A 22,389-nucleotide genomic window follows, 5' to 3' on the forward strand; every position below is an offset into this window, starting at 1 on the left:
CACACACACACACACACACACACACACACACACACACACACACACACACACACACACACACACACACACACACACACACACACACACACACACACACACACACACACACACACACACACACACACACACACACACACACACACACACACACACACACACACACACACACACACACACACACACACACACACACACTCTGCAGGTAGTGCTTGCCCAGGTAGGTGGCCACTGGATTCAGCCCCCTGCATCTCAATGACAGTCCCACATACAGAGGGATTTATCTAAATGCAAATCAGCTGCCTTCATTCAACAACACACATAACTTACTTTGCATTCTCCGAAACACACAATGCAGGCAGGTACAGTCAGCCAGACAGGCAGCTGTGTGGCCCTTCGGCTCTGCCTTCCCTTTCACCTGTGCCCCCTGGAGCCTGCTCATTTCCACCAAATTCACTTTTAATAGAGAGCTAATTTACCAAAGCAAAATTCACGCTGGAGGAAGATTGGATAGGAACTGAGCGGGGGGGGAGGCAAGGAAGAAGAAGAGAGGGCAAGGAAGGAAGATTTGAGGAGTGCGGGATTTGGAGTGGCAGGCAACAATAAAATCTGCTGTTGGTGTCATTCTCACTCTCAAAGGGGTGGAGTGGTTTGAATGACAGGAGGAAAGGGAAGGAGAGAGAAATATGAGACCAACCAGGCAGAAGTTTGATTTGTTTCCAGGTAAATAAAAAACATGTTTGCTAGCAAAAAGCTCTTGTTATTTTAACGTCAAGGTCTTAATTGGGTAATCCAAAACCACCTTCCTAAAGTTGTACACCGACAAAATGACCCAATGACCTGTGCTTCCTTTCAGTTATTAAGTTCACCCAAGGCCATGTGCAAGGTGTCTATGAAGCTGCCAGCGTGTGATGTACACCATGCTGTAAAGTGATCTATGCTTCAAAGGTTATCAGGGGCCTCAGCGATGGGAAACAACTTCCTTGATGCTTTCTCTGCTTCTACATAGCTGTTAATTAGCCCGGCTAAGTGCACCATTAATCGATTGCTTGTCTCTATGCTATATCTCATAACGGTGCAGCACTGGCGAAGAAATGTGAGGTTCAGGAAGTCACACTTTTCCACTGGTGAAATGCTGGTGGTGGAGAGTAATGGCTGCCTCTCAAAGACATAGTGGGCGTTGTACTGATGGCAACTGAGTGGAGGAAAATTGCTGCAGAGTTTAACATGATTGAAATGAGAGATGTCCCGATCCGATCACGTGATCGGGGATCGGAGCCGATCACGTGATTTTCAAAAGATCGGAATCGGGAGAAAGAAATCGGGGATCGGGAATTATTTTTTTTTTTTTAAATACTTTTTTTTAATTTTGTATTCAATGTTACAAAACAAAAATGACCATGTTCAAGTCTTAAAGTCATCCTGAGGCCTTAGTTTTGGTTTCAAATTACACAACATCATGTATGTGTTGCTTCTTTGGGGCTTGTTTTCATAGACCTGGTTGCTTATTTCTCTCAAATCTGGCAAAAGAGTGGGCAGGGCGCAGTGTCTAATTGTAGCAGTAAGCTAACAAGTACTGATAAGCTTTATTTTGTTTTGATCCAATACTGCACAACTGAACTGATCCAATGCTGATGTGAAAAAAATAAGCAATATCCATGTTGGATAGAATATCCAATTTAAATAAAAAAATAACCTTAAGGGACAACTTGAATGCTTTTTTTCCTCTTAATGCATTGCATAAAGATCGGATCGGGAAAAATCGGTATCGGCAAATTGTCAAAATCAAATGATCGGAATCGGATCAGGAGCAAAAAAAGGTGATTGGGACATCTCTAATTGAAATCCATTATGTTACCACTCTCGACTAGTGGAAGATTTAAGAAAGCAACACAAATGTGTAAATTAACCAAGAAGTTAAAAGTCAAAACTATATCACACAGACTGGATGTAAATTAATTGTCTGACTTTGTGCATCGCATATTGTCTCATTACAGATACTGTATAATTAACACAATCAATAAGCCCTGAAATCACATGACATAAGCATTTATAAACCCATCAACACTAAAAAAAAAAAACATTAGGTAACATTGTTCCTTCTGTTATGACAGAAACATAAAAGTAAAAAGTGAGAGGGAGCAGAAAGTTTAATCAAATGTATCTGTTTGGGAAAAGGAGTTGGTGGAAAAGTGGAAGACACAGCATAATGCTTATTGTTTAGACACTTTAGTCAGGTGGTAAACTCATAAATGAAGAAACAAGGTGCATTTCCTGCAGATGAAATACTATGCAAAGCAGGTGTTGCTTCAGCTGGTGCCAGGCATGGTGCTCACCGGAAGATCTTTGGAGGTAGCATAAATCAACAATAAGGGAAAAAAACATGAACTTAAATCTACATTTGTGTCGAAAAAATACACTCTTGAAAAAGCTTAAGTGCACTTAGATCTACTGAAAAAAGGTGAACACGTTTTGTGTAGCCGCATAATGAACAATAATAAACAGAGAGAGTCAGGAACTTCAATGCTTCAAGCTGCCAGAAGTATTCTTAGCAGGCTTCTTAGAAACAAGCTTCTTAGAAAGGAAAAAAGGGCTCACACTACTCCAGAGCATCGATTAGAGCCAGCATTCCTCGGCAAGTTGTCCTTGAAAAGATGGACAAGCTGCTGCAATGAGACAAAGGCTAACAGGCGACCACATGTTGGAGACAAACCAAGAGAGATATAATTAGAAGACAGAGCGAGCAAATACAGACACAATAGGAGATTGAGGCAAATAAAAACCTCATAAAGAAATGTAATGTACTAACAGGAGCAGAGGGAAAGCAGAGGCAGAGCGCGAGAGCTGGAGCAGCGGGTTAAAAACGACGAGAGAAAGACAGAAAGTGTACAGGTGAGGAAATCCCGATTACAGCGTGACCTTGTTAACCCCAGAGGCTCGTTAGAGTCTCGTTACAGCAGCATTTTCCAGGCCCATCCCCTGTCACACCTTCATTAAGCCCATCGACCCACTGTGCTTATTAAACACATTCATTACCCAAAGTATCGAACCGCTGCTGCTATCGCCGACCCCAAATGCATCACAGGTGCAGGCAGAAGGGTGATGTCTGGTGGAAACACGCAAATGGACTCACAACACCTATAGACATTCATACACACACACACCTTCCCATCTCTTATCAATCATCACTAATTAAGTCAGCGATTAGAGCTGCTTTGGCCTCTCAATCACAAATTGACACAGACAAAGGGAGGAGAGGCAGATATATGGGGTGAAAGAAACCCAGAGGGAGGATACGGCTTGTTTGAGAGAGGGGGAGAATGATGGGATGAGTAACGGGACGATAATACAATTGTTTGAAACAAGCCAAAAGAGGCAGGCAGACTTTCCCTCTCAGGCGTCTTCTGTTTTACACTTCTGTCTTTTCTCCACAGCACAGGACAGAGGTGAATCCCCAAGGAAGGTTATTCATCATGAAACATACAACGCAGTCCGTAAAGTTAAAGGACGAGGCCTCTTTAAATGATGACATCATTTCTGCCCTTCTCGAACAAAAGGAAAACTCATCATTAGAGAGAGAGAAAGGTAGAGGAAGGGAAAGAGCGCAAGGAGATTAAGAAGAGTAAAGGCGTGAGCGAGTTGTCGGAAAGGGCCATGAATCATTGTGACATCCCTGGCTGGGTGTCAGAATCTGCTGCTGTCTGAAGCTGGATAAACAGAAGGCCTCTAAAGCAATGCTCTTTAAACGCAGGCCAGGTCGGAGCCCGGCACTGGCCCTCAGGAGAAACACAATGGGTGCCAACATGTTTTTACCTAACTTCATTGTCAAAAAGTGACTTGCTTTTGTGTTCCCAAAACCTTTTCAGCTTGCTGCTGGCTGCCAGCGGTGGACCAACTGCAAAAACATCAAATCTAGAGTTGCTGTGTAAATGAGCCACTGGTTTAAAAAGGAACACGTACATTTAAAAAAAAGCTAGAATAAGGGGAAAAGAAAAGTAAAGCACATTAAGCTCTGGGACTGCAACGTGTGAAAGAATATTCTCTAATGGTCTAGAAAATGTAAAAAGACAATAAAATACCAATCGCAATAGTGTACAACACAAGGCAATGTCAATACATGTCTTTTTGTCCGACCAACAGTCATGAACTCTAAAATATGCAATGTACTAAAGCGTAACACCAAGAAAAGGACCAATAGTTGAACATTCCTGCTTGAAAATGGACCTCAAATTATTAAATCATCAGCCTGATCTTTCTTGTTAGATTTTTCTTTTTAGGCCAAGTATTCAAATTGCTTGTTTCACGTAACAAAAAGTCCAAACCCAAAGTCATTATGTTAATTAGAAAGCTGCAGCTGATTCAGAACGCTGCTCCTCGAGTCCTCACTAACACTAAGAAAGTGGATCACATCACTCCTGTTCTGAAGTCTTTACACTGGCTTCCTGTGTGTTAAAGAATAGATTTCAAAATACTGCTCCTGGTTTATAAAGCACTGAATGGTTTAGGCCCAAAATACATTTCTGACCTCCTGCTAAATTATGAACCATCAAAATCTCTCAGGTCTTCAGGGACTGGTCAGCTTTCTGTCCCCAGAGTCAGAACTAAACATGGTAGAGCAGCGTTCAGTTATTATGCTCCAAATATCTGGAACAAACTCCCAGAAACCTGCAGGTCTGCTGCAACTCTGACTACTTTTAAATCCAGGCTGAAGACTTTTCTTTTTGTTGCTGCTTTTAAATTGAAACTGAGCCGTTGTGTTCATCAGTAAAGTGAAACTTCTGTGTGAACTATTCATATCTTAAACTGCACTGTAACATTTTATTCATGTACTTTTTATTCATTTATTCTTTTTTTTCTTTTAATGTTTCTTTTATTATCTTTTCTTTTTAATGACTGTTTTTAAATGCCTTTGTCTGAATGTCTTTCATTTGTGTAAACTGCCTTGTGTTGAAAGGTGCTATATAAATAAACTTGCCTTGCCTTGATGACCTCGAAGCATCAAATCCTAATAGGAACCAACAATTATTTCACGTGTTTGCTTTAAAGAGATTGCGGTCTCCTTATAAAATATAACAGTGAGTTGTTAGCCATAAGGCAGGATTCATTTTGCACAGCATGTTCCACAGCCACCCGGTAAGAAAGGTTGGAAAGAAAGTCTCAGGCCGCCGTCTCTCCCTGTGCTCAGCCAGAGTAAGCAATGAACAGAAAAGCAATAGAAATGGAAGTCACATTCACATTAACATTCTTCAGAGCTTTTCCCAGTACTCTGGTAGCTACGGGCAAATGCTTGATAACGTCATAGAGACGAGTGCCGCTACAACATCTACGGTATTAAAAGATGAAATACTACCGCTGCAAAAGCCATTCAGAAAGTCTGAGAATGTGCTTGCTTTCTTAAGGTATTCAAATGTTTATATAAATGATATGCCAGTGGAAAGACATGAAAGATGCCAACAGAAACCCACCAGAGCACAAATATTAGAGCCATAGCATCAACAGGTTAGAGAGCATCATTACATCCAAATCAAACTGACTTTAAAAAAAGACTTCTTGTGAATAATTGTTCCAATAACTTGTAGCAGACACATAAACCACAGAGTAAAAAACACAGTTAAGGAAAAAATTGTGTTGCTCAAATATTTATTAACATCCTAAAAACGTTATATTTTATGTGCTGTCTAAGTATAAGAAGCACTCTGCATTCAGCTGCCAGTTCGCTCGCCAGTCAGTTATAACTTCACTTATCCAGTCCTGCTACGCCCTCTGCAGGGGAAACTAGGCACATCAACCAAGAGCACTGAACTCGTATCCAGTGCGGTGTACATGTTGTAAAAAAAGAGCACTGATTCAAGGCCTAAGTGCAATCTCTTTCATTTATAAGGTCATAATAATAATAGTTACTTGACTTGCCTTAAAGGTCACCTATTATACAAAATCCAATTTTTCATGTCTTTTATACATAATCATGTGTACCCTCTGTGTAAAGAGATTCTGAAAGTTTCAGGAAAAAAGATTCGCTCTCTTTTTGTCCTGATCCATTTATATAAAAACCTGTCTGAAAATGAGCTGATCAGATTTTGGCCACTTTATGATGTCATAACGATTTTTTGGCTTGTGTAACCCAGTAGGTAGCTGGTCTCTTCAGTGGACCACTGCTGCTTGTTAAGTTTCTCCATCGTTGTGTAGAAACTGGATAAAACGCCGGCTTTTTGTTGTTGTTCAGGAGTTGATCCCGCCCCTGCCCCTGCCCCTGCCCCTGCCCCTGCCCCTGCCCCGACGTAAGCGTGACGTATGCGGTGCTTTTGCTCCAGCCGGAAAAATGTTTGGTGCTTGAAACGGACCGGATTCCGGAGCTAAGAAGCTGCTCCGCTGCGGTGTGAACAGGAAAACCCGGTGCTTTTCAAGCTCCAGCTCCGAACCGGCCCTGAAACACCGTTGGTATGAATGAGGTACTAGAGCACCATTGTGTTCTTTTTAACCAAATATCTCTCAGAGGGGCGTGGGGAGTGGCTCCTCATTTTCATCTAAATTAACAGACCCAGAATCAGCACTTTTGAAACAGGGCTGAAACAGAGGGGATTATGGGATGCTACAATTATCTGTTTGGTATTTGGAGCCAAACACTTCTTGAGACATGTGTTGTATATATCTGAGACCTATAATATATAGATGAAAAACATTATAATAGGGGACCTTTAAATTAAATTATATGATTTGTGCAATTTAAGGCAAGTTTAACCAAATCACAAAGGAAAATAAATTGCACCCAAAAAACAATCTAATACAGAAAGGAAAATCTTAAAAATCTAAGTTTTAATCTATGCTATAGATGAGTTTGTACAGTCAACACATTACATTTGGTTCTTTATCCAAAAAAAGGCCAAAATAATATGAAATATATATTAAGTTATAATAAACTACGTTTAAATACCACTGCATACAATAGTGTGAAACATTCTCAAATCTAACACAAAAAATGCTGCTAAAACACCATACCACCAGGACCAACTGTAATTTAATATACTGCCGCTACGATTAATTCAGGTGTATGTATAACCACTACTAACCAGTTCCCCAGGCTATACTGTATAGCTGTTAAACAGTTCCACTCCAAAACCCTCACTTCCCTGATCCATCTTCATACTTGTACTGTGAATGCCAGTCTTAGAGGACACTAATAGCAAACAAAGAGTTATATATTTCAGTGGAACTACTACTACTGGAACTATAATTTCTACAAATACTACCTCAAAATAAATGCAGTTATTAACAGCAGAGATTTCCTTGACTGCTGCAGCTGCGCTTTGTTTTTGCCCTGCCAAACAAATACTGTATATTTGGTTTTGGCAATACCCTTGTCATTTATGGCAATCTGTCACTGTTCAACAATAAAGCCAGCTATAGTGGCTGTCCCATCGACATTCACTTGACTTTCTTTTCTTTGTAAATACTTTTATATGAGCCACTCTGGGGATCCAAGTGAGCATCCTGCCACTCCAAGATCTTTTTCTTTTTTTTTCAAAAAGTAATTTCACCTTTGTTATTGATGGAGTCCGGAGAACTGCCTCATGTTGATGTGGAATCTTTTCCTAGGGTAACTAATGTTGAAAAGAAAACATTGTAGCAAGGTGAAGTATGGCTTTGGAGGCACACTTCACAGGCTCACATTTACAAAGTGCCTTCACTTTCTTCCCTTTAAAACTTGTTTTGTTCTTGGGCAGACGGCAGAGGGAACATATCGACGATGTCTGTGTCTGAGTGCAGCCGGCTGTCCAACTTAAAGTCAGAGCTCATTAATGCATCGGATTACTCTTCAGGCAAAGGACGATCAGCAACCACACACACACTTTCACAAACACACAGCAGCTTTTTGGGGACACAGATCGATACGGAGGCACTTCAAAAGAGCAATGAGGAGGAGGATATAGGAGAGAGGAATGTGCTGCTAGCTTAGACTACATACTGAGAATGTAAGCAGTGGAACTGGTGAAAACAAAAGTTTAGGAGTATAACTCTTCACTTAGTTTATTGCTTAACAAATTATCTCCATGTCTTTGCTGTAATGAGTTAGACACAGTTTGTTAGACAAGGCTGTGACTAACAACTGATGTCATTTTTTGACCAATAAAAGGTCAGAAAAAAAGCATAATTGAATGCTCATATCACCCAAACCCAAAAGTGAAATATTCAAACAGATTGTCTGGCCAACACTGAAGAGGTAAACATACATGCTTTTTCTGATGGTAGAGATTTCTGTTTGGTCAAATGCCGTATTTCAGTGCCAAAAGGATCTGTCGAGTTCAACAGTGGCATAGTTTATTGTCAGTAAAAGATGACTTAAAGGTTCAGTTTACATTCAGTGCTACTCACTAAAAACACATTGTGTTTATCCTTGAGGCCATTTCCTAACTCCTAAAACATTTGCCAAGTCAATTCTTTAAATATTTTAAATGATGAGTGGTTGTGGCCAAGTGGGCATGAAAACATAGCTACTAGTGTTCAAAAACTACACAGGGTGCTTTAAGGCAGTTAATTCATTTCCAAAATGATTGCAGAATAGTTTTATTTTAATAAATGTGTTTGTCGTTTCAGATCTAAGAAAGTGCCAACAGCCTTACCAACCTTTCACACAAATGTTTCTTTCACCACGACAGTATCCACAACTAGAATAATGTGAATAAATGTTACAATTTATAAAGAAGATTTAAAAAAAGAGCATATTCAGAAATAGGCAATGAATACCTAAAGGCAAAAAGATAAGGTAAAAGGAAGGGATGAAAGATAGGAAATGGAAAAAGGAAAAAATATATACTTTTCAAAATATGAAATGCTGACAATGCCTACCTCCAAACTCTGGGCAAAGACAGACAAAGCAAGCAAAATAAAAATAAATACGTACAGGAAAAACTAAAGAGACTTTGTGATGACTTACTAGCAAGGAATTTCTAGATGGGAGCAGAGCTTTTTCCACAGTCTGACCGACATAATCCAGTGCCATTAGCGGATAGAATGACTAAATACAACACACAACATCTGACATTCAACATCCTGAAAAGTCAAACAACTGACCATGAAGACTGGAAGGGATTGAGGAGATTATTAAGAAGAGATTGACAATTTGTGTGTGCGTGCGTGTGTGTTTGGCTGGTCAGAGGGGTTCTATTTATCTCTAATTACAGTCAAATACACGATCAAAGTTTCCAGAGCAGATTCCCGTGCAGCTGGCAGCTATTCAATTCATCAGTTCCCATGTGTGTGTTATTCCACTGTTTTAACAAGGCACGTGTGTGTTATATTGTGTGTGTTGGTTTATGTCAAAGGGTCTATCCCATAATAACTGACAGCCATCATTATCACTTCCTTTGTCTTTCTAATCCGGCTAATGAAATCTGCTAATGTCAATATACAATTACATCTGTGATTACATTTGATGGGACCGGTGAGCCTCGCTGCCATTCTCCCTGCCAGAAAAACCTGACCACTGACAAGCCATACTGACAGCAAATCAGAATTGGAGATGAGACTTTTTTCACTGACCATGTCCAAGAAAACACCATTTACTCTGACAGTTCATCTTTTCCACTGTTTCATGCTGTTCCACAGACAAACTCTTCGCCAGAGTAAGAGGGACGTGGTGAAAGCACGGCAGAGAAGCATCTGATTATACATGCAGGGTGGTAATTACACCTAAATTGAGGGCACATGGTAATCTATGTTAGGTCATCTCCAATTCCATTTACATTTCCACATTTTGGACTAATTAAAACTGTAAATAATCAGAGCCTGTGTGTGTGCGTGGGTGAGAATGAGAGAAGGGCAGAGAGAGGGTGTGTAGGTAGACACAATTTCTTTGAGATGAGCCAGTGGAGGAATATTCTCATCACATGCAGGGAAATTAAGTGCACACACTATGATTTTGACAAGACAAGAGAGAAGATAAAGGTTTTTTTATGAGAGAAAGGGGAAAAGAGAGCAGAAAAAGTGCTTCCCGAGCAAAGATTTGCAGATTGCGATGTGTTTAATTGAAAGGAACATCGGAGCAGCAATGTCGACATGGAGGGATGGGTGACAAGAGGTTTTCTCAGAGTACAGCTCGTCCACCAGTTGGTCTATAAAACTGACAGAACTCAGAGGTAAACTTTCAGGGTTGCCTCTCCCCCCTACGGCAAATTGAAGTGAGATGAGGAAAAGGGGAATTTGCTATTCTCGGAGCCTTTGCCCTTCGAGGTGTTGGAAGAGCACAGAATATGAATGTGGGAGAGAGAAAAATCTTCTGAAAAACACTTCAGAAGATGAAAACAAGCATTGAAAGGCAACTGGAGCAATATAACCAGCTCTGGCATAAATACTGGATGATCGGCAATAAAGAATGCAGGTCGATGTCAAAAAGAGCGAGGCTGAGAGACGCTAAAGTCGACCTGCTTTGCACAAAACACACTCTTAGCCTAGGGTTATCTGTAGCCCTGGGCTGATTTGGCCCCCAGCTAAGAAGCAATGAAAGAGCAAGTGTCAAATTGTCCCCTGGAAGCTATATTTGGAGACACACTAGTCACTCCTGCAGACATTCTCAGCATTTCATTGGCAACTTTCAACAGCCATTTGTTTCAAAAGTCTCCTTAACCTTCATCAGCTGTTCACTCACTGCCAAACAAACAGAGCAACATTAGCTTAGTTACTACCAACAATGTCGGTGCAACGATTCCTCGAGGCTTCAAAAGCTTATTCAAGATGTTGCCCCGCCCCCCAAAAAAAAAGAAGAAGTTTAACTATCCACAGAGCTGGATAAGGTCTTAAAGCAGAGAAGGACCCTCCAGCAAGGAACTCAAACCACAACCACGGCAACAAGGAGGCCAGTAGGGAAGAAAAAATGTATGTGGGTGTGCACATGACAAAGAAAAAGGCAGAGGCCGAGCCAAAAGACCACACAGAAACATCCTGCAGCGATTCAATTATTCAATTTTGGAGGAGGAGAAAGATAGAGCAGATCGCAGTGAGTGAAAGGCTCATCCTCATCTGTGATTGATTAGGAGAGACTGGGACAGGATTCCTTATACCGCAAAAACAAGCCAGCAGAGAGGAGAGGAGAGGAGACGAGACGAGAGAAGAGGAGAGGAGAGGAGACGAGAGGAGAGGAGAGGAGAGGAGACGAGAGGAGACGAGATGAGAGGAGAGGAGAGGAGACGAGGGGAGACGAGAGGAGACGAGAGGAGCTCTTTAACATGTCCCATGACTATGCAATTTATAGCACACTAAAAACCAAAAAGCGCATCTCAATCCTGGATCAACTCATGATGAGAACAAAGGTTCAACGCACACAATGATCCCAGGACTGTTCAAGCTTTGGTTCTTTGCATAAACCTTTCAGTAAGAGCTTTTTCCATGCTGCATCAAACCCTTTTAGTTGGTCTATAAACAGTAGACCCAGAATGAAATAGAATCCTTAAAGTACAAATGGTTGGCACCTTCTACATTTTTCATATGTGATACAAAATTGTTATAACTATTACACGTCTAAAGAAAGCAAGATATGAACCCAAATATTTCAGCTTTTGTGCATATTTCTGAATCTAACAGGGCCAAAACATTCAGCCAAACTCATTACAAGTCTGTCATTATCCACAAGGCAAGACAAATGGTTTGTTTTTCTCCTGAGAAAAAGGAGGATGTAACCTTAGATTTGAAGCTGTCACAGAAAATAAATGGCCACTGTAACAAAAGAAAGGTTTGGGTTGTCTTAAATCCGGCCAAACCTAATGACAATTTTAGGCCAAGCTACCAGAGAGCCTACAGATGAGAATTCCCATCTAAGCTCAGCCCACTTCTCTGGACCCTAATGAGAGGAAGCTAAAATAACTGCAACGATCCCTCGCCTGAAAAATGACTTTCTGAAATGGATAGTGCTGCGCTGAATGTTATCAGCGGCAATATTAATCTCTCACATAGTGGTAATCACTAATTTCAGATACTGTTGAGTTGATGAATGGGGTTTTAACAAACTGAGCTATTGTTAACAACTTAATGCGGACTAATTTATCAAGGTCATAATTACTCATGGACTGCAAAGACACATTAGAAGGGAAAAGTGCAGGAGCATTAGTGAGAAAGGAAGATCTAAATAAAAAGGAAATAGAAACAGACATGCCAAATGACTATTAATGTTCACTTTATGTATCCTAATTAGACACTTCATGACAAATAAGGTAACATTTGATCATGATTCAGAGGAGTTGAGCACAACTATCTACAAGCTGGCAGGCTTTTTTTTTAAATGTGGAAAACAGTGACATCAATTGGTAGATTAAAGTAGCATGTCACTTTCTAACTGCTCTTTTTTTAAATAAATATGTTGGGGGGGGGAAGTGAAAAGGCAGTTATCTCATGCTCGTGATGTATAAACAACACCAGCTGTGATAATAATAAGATCAGTCATTACTCTGATTAAAGCATTAGTCAGCAAACACATGTCTGCACACCCACCCACATGTTTATCTATAAGAAAACATGTGGGTGGTTTTGATATGTACCAAATATATTCAAGCATTAATACATTTTACAGTGTTTAGTAAGAGAACATCATCCTCTTATTAAACTGCAACTTCCCTAAGGACCTCCAAGTTCTAAGAAGGTCATCATAAAAAAGAAATCCTAATGAAAAATAATAAATCTGTATGAAAATGGAGATATTGCCTAGTGAACATCAGGCTGGCGATGCATACATTGTAAGAAGCCACATTTTCAGGCTGTACTTGTGAATGACACATTGCGGTATCAAACAGTAAGACATGCAAGAGACAGGGCTCTGACAATATTATAATAACCACTGATCATAATAGTTACTAGAGCATAGGAATGTTAATGAATAAATATATATAGATATTATATCGAGGTTATAGTAAGAAAACACATATCGCATATCGAGTCATTGCTGAGACCATAGCTTTCCAAGAGACCACATTAAATAATTGCCGACTTCATCTTGACAAAGTCATTGTGGCTCCTGTAAGAGCAGAAACCACGAGGCAAGCAGGGAGAAAAAGCATGCATATGAACCTGAATGTGTGGGACTCACCAGTTTGTTCTCTTGCAGGTAGAGTCTCTGCAGTTTAGGGCAACCTTTAGCCAAGGCCACCATGCCCTCATTTGTGATACTGTAGCACTGACCAAGGTGGATGTCCTTCAGCTCACTGCAGTGCTCTCCAAGCTGAAGGACAAAAAGGTCACATTATTGAGAATATTTCAAATTAAATAACATCTTCACCTGAATCACTTTATTGGAGTATTACTTCATTTTTACGTAAGAGTAAACCGAGCATATGAGGCTGGTGTATCACAAGCAGACATTGAAAAGGGAAGTTTGCATTTCCTCATGTCTCTATATCGATACCTTTTTAAGTGCTTCATCTGTCAGTTTGTCCTGGTTGCCCACATGCACCTTCACCAGCAGAGGGCAGTGTGTGGCCAAGGCCGATAGAGACATGTCTCCTAGCTGCTTGCATCGGTATGCTGTGTACTTCTGCAGGCCTGGGCAGTGTGAGGCCAGGGAGGACACGCCGTGGTCATGGACACCTCTGCAGTCAGAGATGTTAATCTCTGTCACATTCTGCCTTCGTGACGCTATCTTCACCAGGAGATCATCATTTACCTGGGGAACACAAGGAGATGATAAACATAAATATTGTTAACTATATAGGTTGACAAGACAGCTATCTATCATGTTGGCAAGAAGGTAAGGCCTCTCCTGCTCAATCATCCCAAACCAGATTATGAGCTTAATGTCTAAAATGAAAGATAAGAACAATTGAAAAACTAATGAATCACTTGTGAATAGAAAGATTGATGACAAAAATGCATCATTCTGTGTGCTTACTTGTTGTAGGCCACTGAGATCGATTTGCTTCCAGAACTGGAAGTCCAAGCAGAGGTCCCTCCAGTACTTACACACCAGAGAGGCACACAGACAGCGCTCCTTCACTGTCAAGTGAGAGAGCACCTGCAAGGAGAAAAAACAAGATGTATAAACACAAGGACAAATCCATTTAGAAAGCACGTGTCCAGTCTAGTAAAAGCTATTCAACAATATTTCAGATAGCGTGGCTAAGTTGTCGTCGTGGTATGTTTGCATTTCTCCTAGCACCCAACCAATGGTACATATTCACAAAACACCTATTTCTTTGATGAACTCTGACCTTAAGCAGGATGGAGGAAGGCAGGTGGTTGATACTTGAGTGATCAGTGGCGTCAGAACTTCTCGCCTGGCAGTCGTCATAATGCTGCAAGCAGCAGGGGGACGAGTCTGAGCTGTGCGGCAGATCAGCATGAAGACCCAACCCGCAGCAGCCATCAGCAGGTGAGGAGGAAGAGGAGGAGGCAGAGGAAGAAGAAGTGGAGGAGGAGGGGAGTGGACAGGTGGGGAGGTGGCAGTGGCCAGTTTCAGAGTTTGAGGCGGCCTCTCCTCCACCTCCTCCTCCCACTCCCCCGTTCTCCAGCACTCCGTCAGGGGCGGCGAAGGCGCAGCGCGGCTGCTTACAGGGGGTGCACCTCTGCACCTCTGAGCACTTCCTCTTACACACCTGCACCCAGAGACACACACAAATCAGCCAGGTGGAACAGTTACTGCAGGCAAGTCAAGGCACATTGAAGTGTAAAGCCTTTAAATACAATTACAGTGTTTAAGAAACTCCCACCACCCACATTATCAAACGATAACAACAGCACCCTATACCTTGGATATTCAATTAGAACAGAATAAAAGAGGATTAAAAAATGCTGTTGCTTTTGGAGTAAAGTTTGAATAGACTTATATACATACTAGTATGAAAAGTTGGGGCACTGGTCAACAAACCCACTGTAGACGATTTATATATTGTAATGCTCATAAGTCACTTCCAGAACAGTTTTTTCATCTTGTCAAACATATTTTTAACAATTGTTATTTTGTTCATTCATTGTACATGATAGAACTCATCTGGGTGACAGATTGTTTAATTTAAATAGGTAATCAGTCTCCAATGGGCACTTGTGTTTAAACTTTCTGAAATGTTCTTGAATTAAAGCCCTATGAATAATGAGACTCTTTTCACTACTTTTCATTTTGTATTTGGAATTTTTGTATTTCATTATGTATGTTGCATTGTTGGGGGAGCTCAGGTCAGAAGAATTTCATTGCCATTCCTGCACTGTAGATTTTTGCATATGAATATAAAGCCTTTGAATTTGAATCAGCTGTACTGGTAAATCACGGCTGTTTTCGGCCCTCTGAACTGATTTGGGTCAATGCTGCATCTTCAGCAGCTACAACATGTGGTGCTGTTGGTGCGGCTCCCTACCATCTCAGTGTGGTCACTGGTGCTGCCAGGCACAGGTAGGGTAACGTTCACAGACACCCCAGCGGATCTGAATAGCGCGGGTGGTGGAATCAGTTTGGCAGGAACAGCTGATAAGAGGCTCCTTCCTTGGCCCTCCCAGATAGCCAGCTCCCGCGGAGACAGCAGGAACTTGGAGCAGTCTTCAGGAGATGTGAGTGTTGCGTATCGCTCGGCAAGCTTCGAGGCAGCTGCTGCTCCGATGCCAACTCCACCCACACCAGGAACACTGATCCCTGTGATGCTGTTGTGACGGCACGCACTGCCGTTGATGCCGGCCTCCAAATGGTCACCTTCGTCGTCAAGACCGCTGCTGTTGCTGTGGACGATGAAGCAGAGCATGCAGGGCAGCTGCAGGAAACAGTTCCTCTTCTTCTTCTTCCTGTGATGCAACTTACGAGTCCTCTTCTTCAGGCGGTAACCATTTTTCGAGAGAAGATGGCCCATATAGATGATTCAAGGAAACTCTAGAACAGACAGGATTCAATTCATTAGTAAATTCATGATTTGGGAATATTCTAAGGACCTTGACAATTAAACTAGTGGTATCATTGTTGGTATCATATTTGTGTCTATACAATACATTCTGTTTTTTTTACCAATTATTACGTACTTTGGTATTTTGATGCTTTTAGTTCCCTACTTTGAACCTTGTTTGTGTTTCATTTACCCAAACAAGCATGATATTTAAAACTTGTAAGTACTAAATGCAGTCTTAAAGGTGGGGTAGGTAATTTTGGAGAAAGCAGCTCGAGTGTGCTAGAATTTAAAAATACACAGCCGGAACAAATCTGCCACTTCCTTACAGAGCCCCTCCTCCAACACACACGAACATGACCAATGAGGGCACGAGATAAGTTTGTGCACAGATGGAAGGCTGACAGCCAGGTAGGCCATCCAGTTATTTTAGCCGGGCCGGCTAAAATGATTGGTCGTGCTTTTTACAGCGCTACGGCTTCCACAGATGCCTTTTTTTAATGGATTTTTTGTCAAAGCACTTAAGATGCTTTGCTATCGGGATGTTAAGAGCATTCCATGGAATATAACAAAAAGTGTATCTCGAGCCGGTTTCTCAAACATACCTACCCCACCTTTAACATAATCTTCAATAAATTAAAAACATTACATTCATATATGTGAAAAGAATACAAAAAGAACAACACACAACAACATTTAGGATGGTGCAAAAAAAAGAGCTGAGGTTTAATCAACCCTTCAATCGAGTGGTAGAGAGTCGCCTAACAAGACTTAATGATATTATTAGCACAAATGTTTGAGTGCATATCACTTGTAAAGGAAGAGCCCTGCATAAAGGTCAAGCTATTCTGCATCACTGTCCTTTGCTAATGTGCTCTTTGTGTTTTCTCCTAAAGAGGAATTTTGCTGTTGAATGAATAGAAAACCAAAGTGACATTATTATTGAAACACTGTAATGATTTCAAATAGTTTGATCTGGCATACAACACCGTAGCTTGCTAAACTTCAAAATGAATGTTTGCACACAATAAAGACTATGGATACTTTCGCTTTTCACTTATATTGGAATTAAAAATAGATCCTTTCCCAACCATGACTAATAATTATGAACTCTCAATCTAAATGTACACAATGACATAAAATTTGATTAAAAAGAAGAGAGCGAACGTGAGCCTCTTCTTATATTGTGAAGGACAATCAAGGTAGCCCTATATATAGTGAAAGAGTTGGGCAAATAACAATATCAACACATGAGGCTCATGAGGCTCATGAGCACAACGCTTTGAAACCGAGCTGTCGAAACCATCCGACCTATATTACTTGTGTTATGAATACATTACTTGTCACACGTTGATTACGCTGTCTACGTCAGAGTAATAAATAACTCATTCGTTATTGTAATGCGATGGTCTAGCAAGGAAGTAGCACCGATGCAACGTCTGGTTGCAGCCGAATGAAAATATGTCAACATTGAACAGGTGGCCATTTGTTCCTCTCACACAGTCACAAACGTTGTACTTGTTGATTCTATTTTACTGCGACAGGTTTATGTTGAACATTATCTCCATCATAGCGATACACTCACGGCCCTAGTTTAGAGCAAACACACGGTTACAGTGCTAACCCAGTTGAGCTTTCTGACAGGCTAGCTTGCTCCATCACTGGATGCTAACTTAGCTGTAGCCATAACATGAAACATGTCTCACCACTTCACACGGTGCTCCCTCACTCCGGACGGTGCTCGCATAATACTGCTATGCTGCACAGCCGAGCTGAGTGCTGACAAGTCCGGGCAGTAGAGACGAGGAGGTGAGAGACCCTGCTACAGAACTAGCGTAGTGTTTATCCACACAGTGCAGCTCTGGCTCTGCTGCTGCTGCTGGAGGACAACACTTCCGCACCGAGAGGGCAGCGCGAAGGAAGCCGACGAGGCCGATTCGTAATTCGTCATGGAGGCTGGATGAAGGGCCTGGAGGGAGAAGTAAATCCCAATGTGACCCAAATTGTATAACCGTGTGTGCGTTATCATAGTTTTACGTTTCAGAATATATTTTTTTTGCGTTAATGTTTACATTCTTCCCGGACTATAACTATTTTTCCCATGTGTCATTGAGAACCCAATCTTGTCGACATTCATTTGATCGCATTCTTTCTTATGTTTCAAATTCATTTAAAGTGTATCTTTGTTAGTGTTAGTGAGATAGATAATTATGCCTTATTCAATTGTCATTAATTGTTATGGAATGGATCTTATAGCTAAATATGTCATAACAAATTTGAGAATCGTGTTTTTTATACACGGTCCTTGTTTAATAAGACTATATGCCATGACAGTACCACGACCAAAAAACACACAAAACAGCATTATAAACAGCAAGTATGTAAAAGATACATTAAAGTAATAAAAAAAATCACGGTTAGGTGAATATTTTGATAAAAATGTAAGGATGTCACCAGGGTTATCTTGGTTTAGTCTTAAAACGAATTAGCAATAGCATCTAATAATTAAAAAAACTAACATAGTAGCAAATAATATAACATGGATATGAACTACTGTTACTTTGCTTTTCACTTCCCCCCTACTCTTTCCTACTCTTTCCCACTCTCTCTCTCTTTCTCTCTCTCTCTCTCCCACACAGACGCGCGCGCACACACCAACACGCACGCACGCACACACACATGCAAATTATGGGCGTGAATTTGCAGCCACCAACTCTTCAAGCCTGAACAGCAACTCCCAAAATAGCAATGCTAGTTCGGGAAGCCTCAGGAAAAAATGGCTGAAGCAATTTCACCAATAATTCGACAAGTAACTATAGGAAACAAGGACATTGGGAGCGTTTCTATCGACTATCATCTTGAAGACGTCGAAGATTGTTTAATTTACAACCGGCATGGAGTCTCCTTTCCGTTCAAGAAATTATATCGAGACAGGAAATCGGTGATAATTTTCGTGCGGGTAGGGGAATAACTTTGTTTGGCTTTATTTTGCTGGTGACTCATAGCCTGCACTGCCTCAGGTAAAATCATGAGAGGCTCAAGTTTATGTTGATTGAGCCTCAAAAGGCATCAAAGTAGGCAACAGTTGAGCATCAGCCTTGCTGGACAGATGCAGCAACAGCTTCCTCTGCTATGAAGGGATGGAGAGCTATAGGTGAAGACAGGGGGATAAACAGTATTAAGGTGCAAGACCAGAGTTTTAAAAAGTAATGTAATATCGCATATCTAGTCTATTTATGTATTACATTTGGTGTCTCTGCAGAATTTCCTGTGCTACAGCTGTAAGGAATATGTGGAGGATTTGAGTAAAATACCTAAAGAAGCACTAGAGGTAAGTCCTGATTCACAACTAGTCTACTGGAGGCTATTACTTTGTTGCCAACTTGACATACAAATTATAGTTAATGCCCTATGGTAGCTTGGATGCAGGGGCGGACTGGCCATCGGGACGTTCGGGACGAATCCCGATGGGCCGGTGCTGAAGTGGGCCGGTCGGACGATGTGGGCCGGCCGGTAAGGGCTCGACATTATAAATGGCCCGCTGGCCCGGAAGCGCTATTTAGACACCCCGGGCCAGCATAACGTACTTTCCACTTGCCCGCTCGGGCCACTAAAAATATTGCTTTAAAAAATATAATTGTCCTGTGGTATTGGTATTTTGACTAGCAATTTTGTTAAATTGTTTCGTTTATTAACACTAGAACATAGCGTTCCATGAGTCGGTTGTCGTTGTTGGGTGAAAAGCAAACAGCTGTTTGCTGCGGAGCGCAGCGCGAGCAGGCTCCCGTGAACGGGAGCGCGCTCCTTCACTACAGACTATCGCGCCACCTAACCATTCGCCAAAATGTTTTTAATACCAGCGGTAACCGGCCAAGCACCGGGCAAAAAACAATCTTCAAATAAAAGAAAGTTACCGGAGGAGTTAAAGGAGAGTGACAGGGAGCATGAGAAGAAGAGGGAGAGAAAGTTTCAGCCAGCTTGATCGATGTAGTTGGCTTCTAGTGGTGCAGTGACGCGTCCTAAAACCCTTTTATAATCTATCGATTAGATTTATGATTAGAAAATTATAAAAGTAGGGTAGACATGTGGAGATGATCCGGCTGAACAAAACGTGCATTTATCAAACAGGTTTGTTTTCCACAGACCTTATTTCCAACTATTTTCCAAAACCGTGAGGAGAAATCCCATTGCTTTTTGTCGAGGGAACCAGCAGCTTACTTCCTGGTTTTTGTATTACATGTTATTACATGTCACTTGTTAGACGCTTTTATCCAAAGCGACTTACATACTCAGTACTGTGGTCAATCTGTAGGACGCTTCACTGGCTGCACCTCTCAATATGATGCCAATATAAACAAAGTCTTCTGTCGGCTCTGTACATCAATGCCGACCATGCTGACAAGTAAGTGAAGAGTAGACAATATAAAGGTATTGGCGAAGTGTCCCAGCAGTTTAGGATAATGAAGGTTCTAATCAAATCAATGACATAGCCATGACATGTCTAACTCCTATGACAGGAAGGCAGAAAGTGCATTATACAAATAATACTCATAATAATAGCAGACGTATTTTTAAACAATGACCACAATATCATTATTTTAATAAACCAAATATGAACAATTGAGGGAAATGAGGAAGAACTGATGATTCAAATGTTGTAGTAATGTAGTTAGTGCATAAATTACTATTGCAACAAATGTGTTAATTTTATTCATTATAAGTCGATTTTTTTTTGGGACGAATGCTCCGGGCCAGTGGTTACAATGGTGGGGCCAGTGAAAATAAAAGTCCACCGGCCCCGTCGACAATTTACTAGCGGTATTTACTTGCGGTACCGCGGTGGGCCGGCGGTACCGAAGTGGGCCGGTCGAGAGTCCCGGGCTGATTTGTAGTCCCAGTCCGCCCCGCTTGGATGATTATAAGACAATTTCGAAAACTCCACATTTTGTTGCCTTTTTTTGCAGGATGCTGCCATTAGACTGGTTGTGATTGGCCAGGCTGCTCATCATCATATAGAGGTAATTCATTCAGTGATTTTCATGCATATTTACAGTATGCCACACTCATTCATCATATCATATTGATTTCGTTTTTAATCTCTCTAGCCGTTCTGTTTACTGACCGGGTATCCTTATGAAATATATGTGGACCCCGAGAGGATCATTTATCAAAAGCTGGGGATGAAGAGAGAGGAGAAATGTACAGACTCAGGTAAATCCAATATATGAGGAAATAAACACTGCATATGTTAAGATGTTATTAACATAAATATATCTGTGTGTGTGTGTGTGGGTTGGTGTTTATGTTCATAGCCCAACCCAGTCCCCATGTGAAGTCTGGTGTCTTTATGGGGCAAGTGAAGAGTGTATGGAGGGCCATGACTAGCCCTGCATTCGACTTCCAGGGTGACCTACATCAACAAGGTGGAGCCATCATCGCAGGACCAGGTAATTCTAACTCTCTCTGTTTCATTGTATTGTGCTCAAGGTCTGTCTCTGCCTCAACTACTTTCTTGTTTCCTTGCCCACTCCTTCTTCTCTCTACAGGCTCTCAGGTTCATTTTTCCCATTCTGACATGAACCGCCTGGACCACATGCCCATTAACTGGCTCCTGCAGCTCGCAGGGGTTCAACAGACTCTGGACTTCAGTGATAAGCCAACAATCATTCATGTGTAGCCAGATGGTCTGCTTGAAAGCATGCTTCATTCTTCATCACTGTTTGGGCATCATCATTTTATAAAACATAGTTGTGTCTCAGTTATACTCAGTCTGTTTGTTTTTTTAATCAAGTCTGTACTTGCTCTTCTGCTCTTCCAAACATATGGGATAGGTGAGGTCTGAAACACAAGTCTTCCCTAAAACTCTTGGCTTTATTCAAGGTCTTCTTAGTATTTCCAGAGCTTCTCATGTGCTGATGAAGGCGAAAGCCAGTAAATGAACTGAGCAAAGTTGTTCTGCCAATGAAGAACATGTAATTTTGTTTGAGAATAAAAGAGCTCATTGTGGTCATTGTTGTAAAGGTTTTGTTCAAATACATAAATTATGTTTTGATTGGGTGCATAGCAGAGTCATTACTATACAAATGTCTACTTTTTCTATTAGGTTATTCTCATCATTTTAAGATGGTTATGTGTGGTAGGCTATTAATAAAACTCTAAAACAACGTGTGGATTTCTGTCAGTGATTACCTTATTACAGAATGTACTTTTTTTTTTAGACTATCCTCTTATAAGTGTTCAGAATCAGAATCACAATACCTTTACTCGTCCCACAGAGGGGATATTTACATTGTTACCGCAACAAATAAAACACTATTAGATAAAGGGCATGCACATAATATAAAAACATTATTAAGTGATTCCAATTTACAAGTAGCATTTGTAATACATTTTCCAATTTACATATAGCGCACAAGTGTTACAACAGTGGTGTTGTAGTCTTTGGGGTATGTGGGGGGGTTACATACAAGTGCAAGTGAAGTTTTATTGCAATTTCCTTGCTCATCTGTGTTGTCTCGTGTTATCCACATGCACACTGCAGACCTAATACATG

The 22,389-nt window shown here is 41.1% G+C and overlaps 2 protein-coding genes across 8 annotated transcripts in view; one reads left to right on the plus strand and one right to left on the minus strand.

The window, feature by feature from the left end:
- Positions 1 to 17,791, minus strand: part of fbxl17 (F-box and leucine-rich repeat protein 17) — a 206,216-nt gene extending 188,425 nt beyond the window's left edge. For 5 of the 7 annotated variants that reach the window (XM_079686437.1, XM_079686440.1, XM_079686442.1 and 2 more), the window contains exons 1-6: positions 17,543 to 17,790; positions 15,324 to 15,826; positions 14,184 to 14,567; positions 13,865 to 13,987; positions 13,382 to 13,639; positions 13,067 to 13,198 (exon numbers count right to left, since the gene is read on the minus strand). In XM_079686437.1, coding sequence (XP_079542563.1) covers positions 13,067 to 13,198; positions 13,382 to 13,639; positions 13,865 to 13,987; positions 14,184 to 14,567; positions 15,324 to 15,806 — 1,380 coding nt within the window. In that variant the 5' untranslated portion in view covers positions 15,807 to 15,826; positions 17,543 to 17,790. Of the gene's footprint in view, positions 1 to 13,066; positions 13,199 to 13,381; positions 13,640 to 13,864; positions 13,988 to 14,183; positions 14,568 to 15,323; positions 15,827 to 17,542 lie in introns of all 7 variants that reach the window. The other 2 variants (XM_079686436.1, XM_079686438.1) reach the window with 2 other exon arrangements.
- A 740-nt stretch (positions 17,792 to 18,531) lies between these two features.
- On the plus strand, positions 18,532 to 22,000 carry prxl2c (peroxiredoxin like 2C). Its single transcript, XM_079690405.1, has 6 exons — positions 18,532 to 18,795; positions 19,099 to 19,167; positions 20,801 to 20,854; positions 20,942 to 21,047; positions 21,149 to 21,283; positions 21,383 to 22,000. Exons 1-6 carry the CDS (start codon positions 18,613 to 18,615, stop codon positions 21,511 to 21,513), a joined length of 678 nt encoding a protein of 225 aa, XP_079546531.1. The 5' UTR covers positions 18,532 to 18,612; the 3' UTR covers positions 21,514 to 22,000.
- The last annotated feature ends 389 nt before the right edge of the window (positions 22,001 to 22,389 follow it).

The sequence above is a fragment of the Notothenia rossii genome (assembly GCF_949606895.1).
Source record: "Notothenia rossii genome assembly, chromosome: 6".
Lineage (NCBI taxonomy): Eukaryota > Metazoa > Chordata > Actinopteri > Perciformes > Nototheniidae > Notothenia > Notothenia rossii.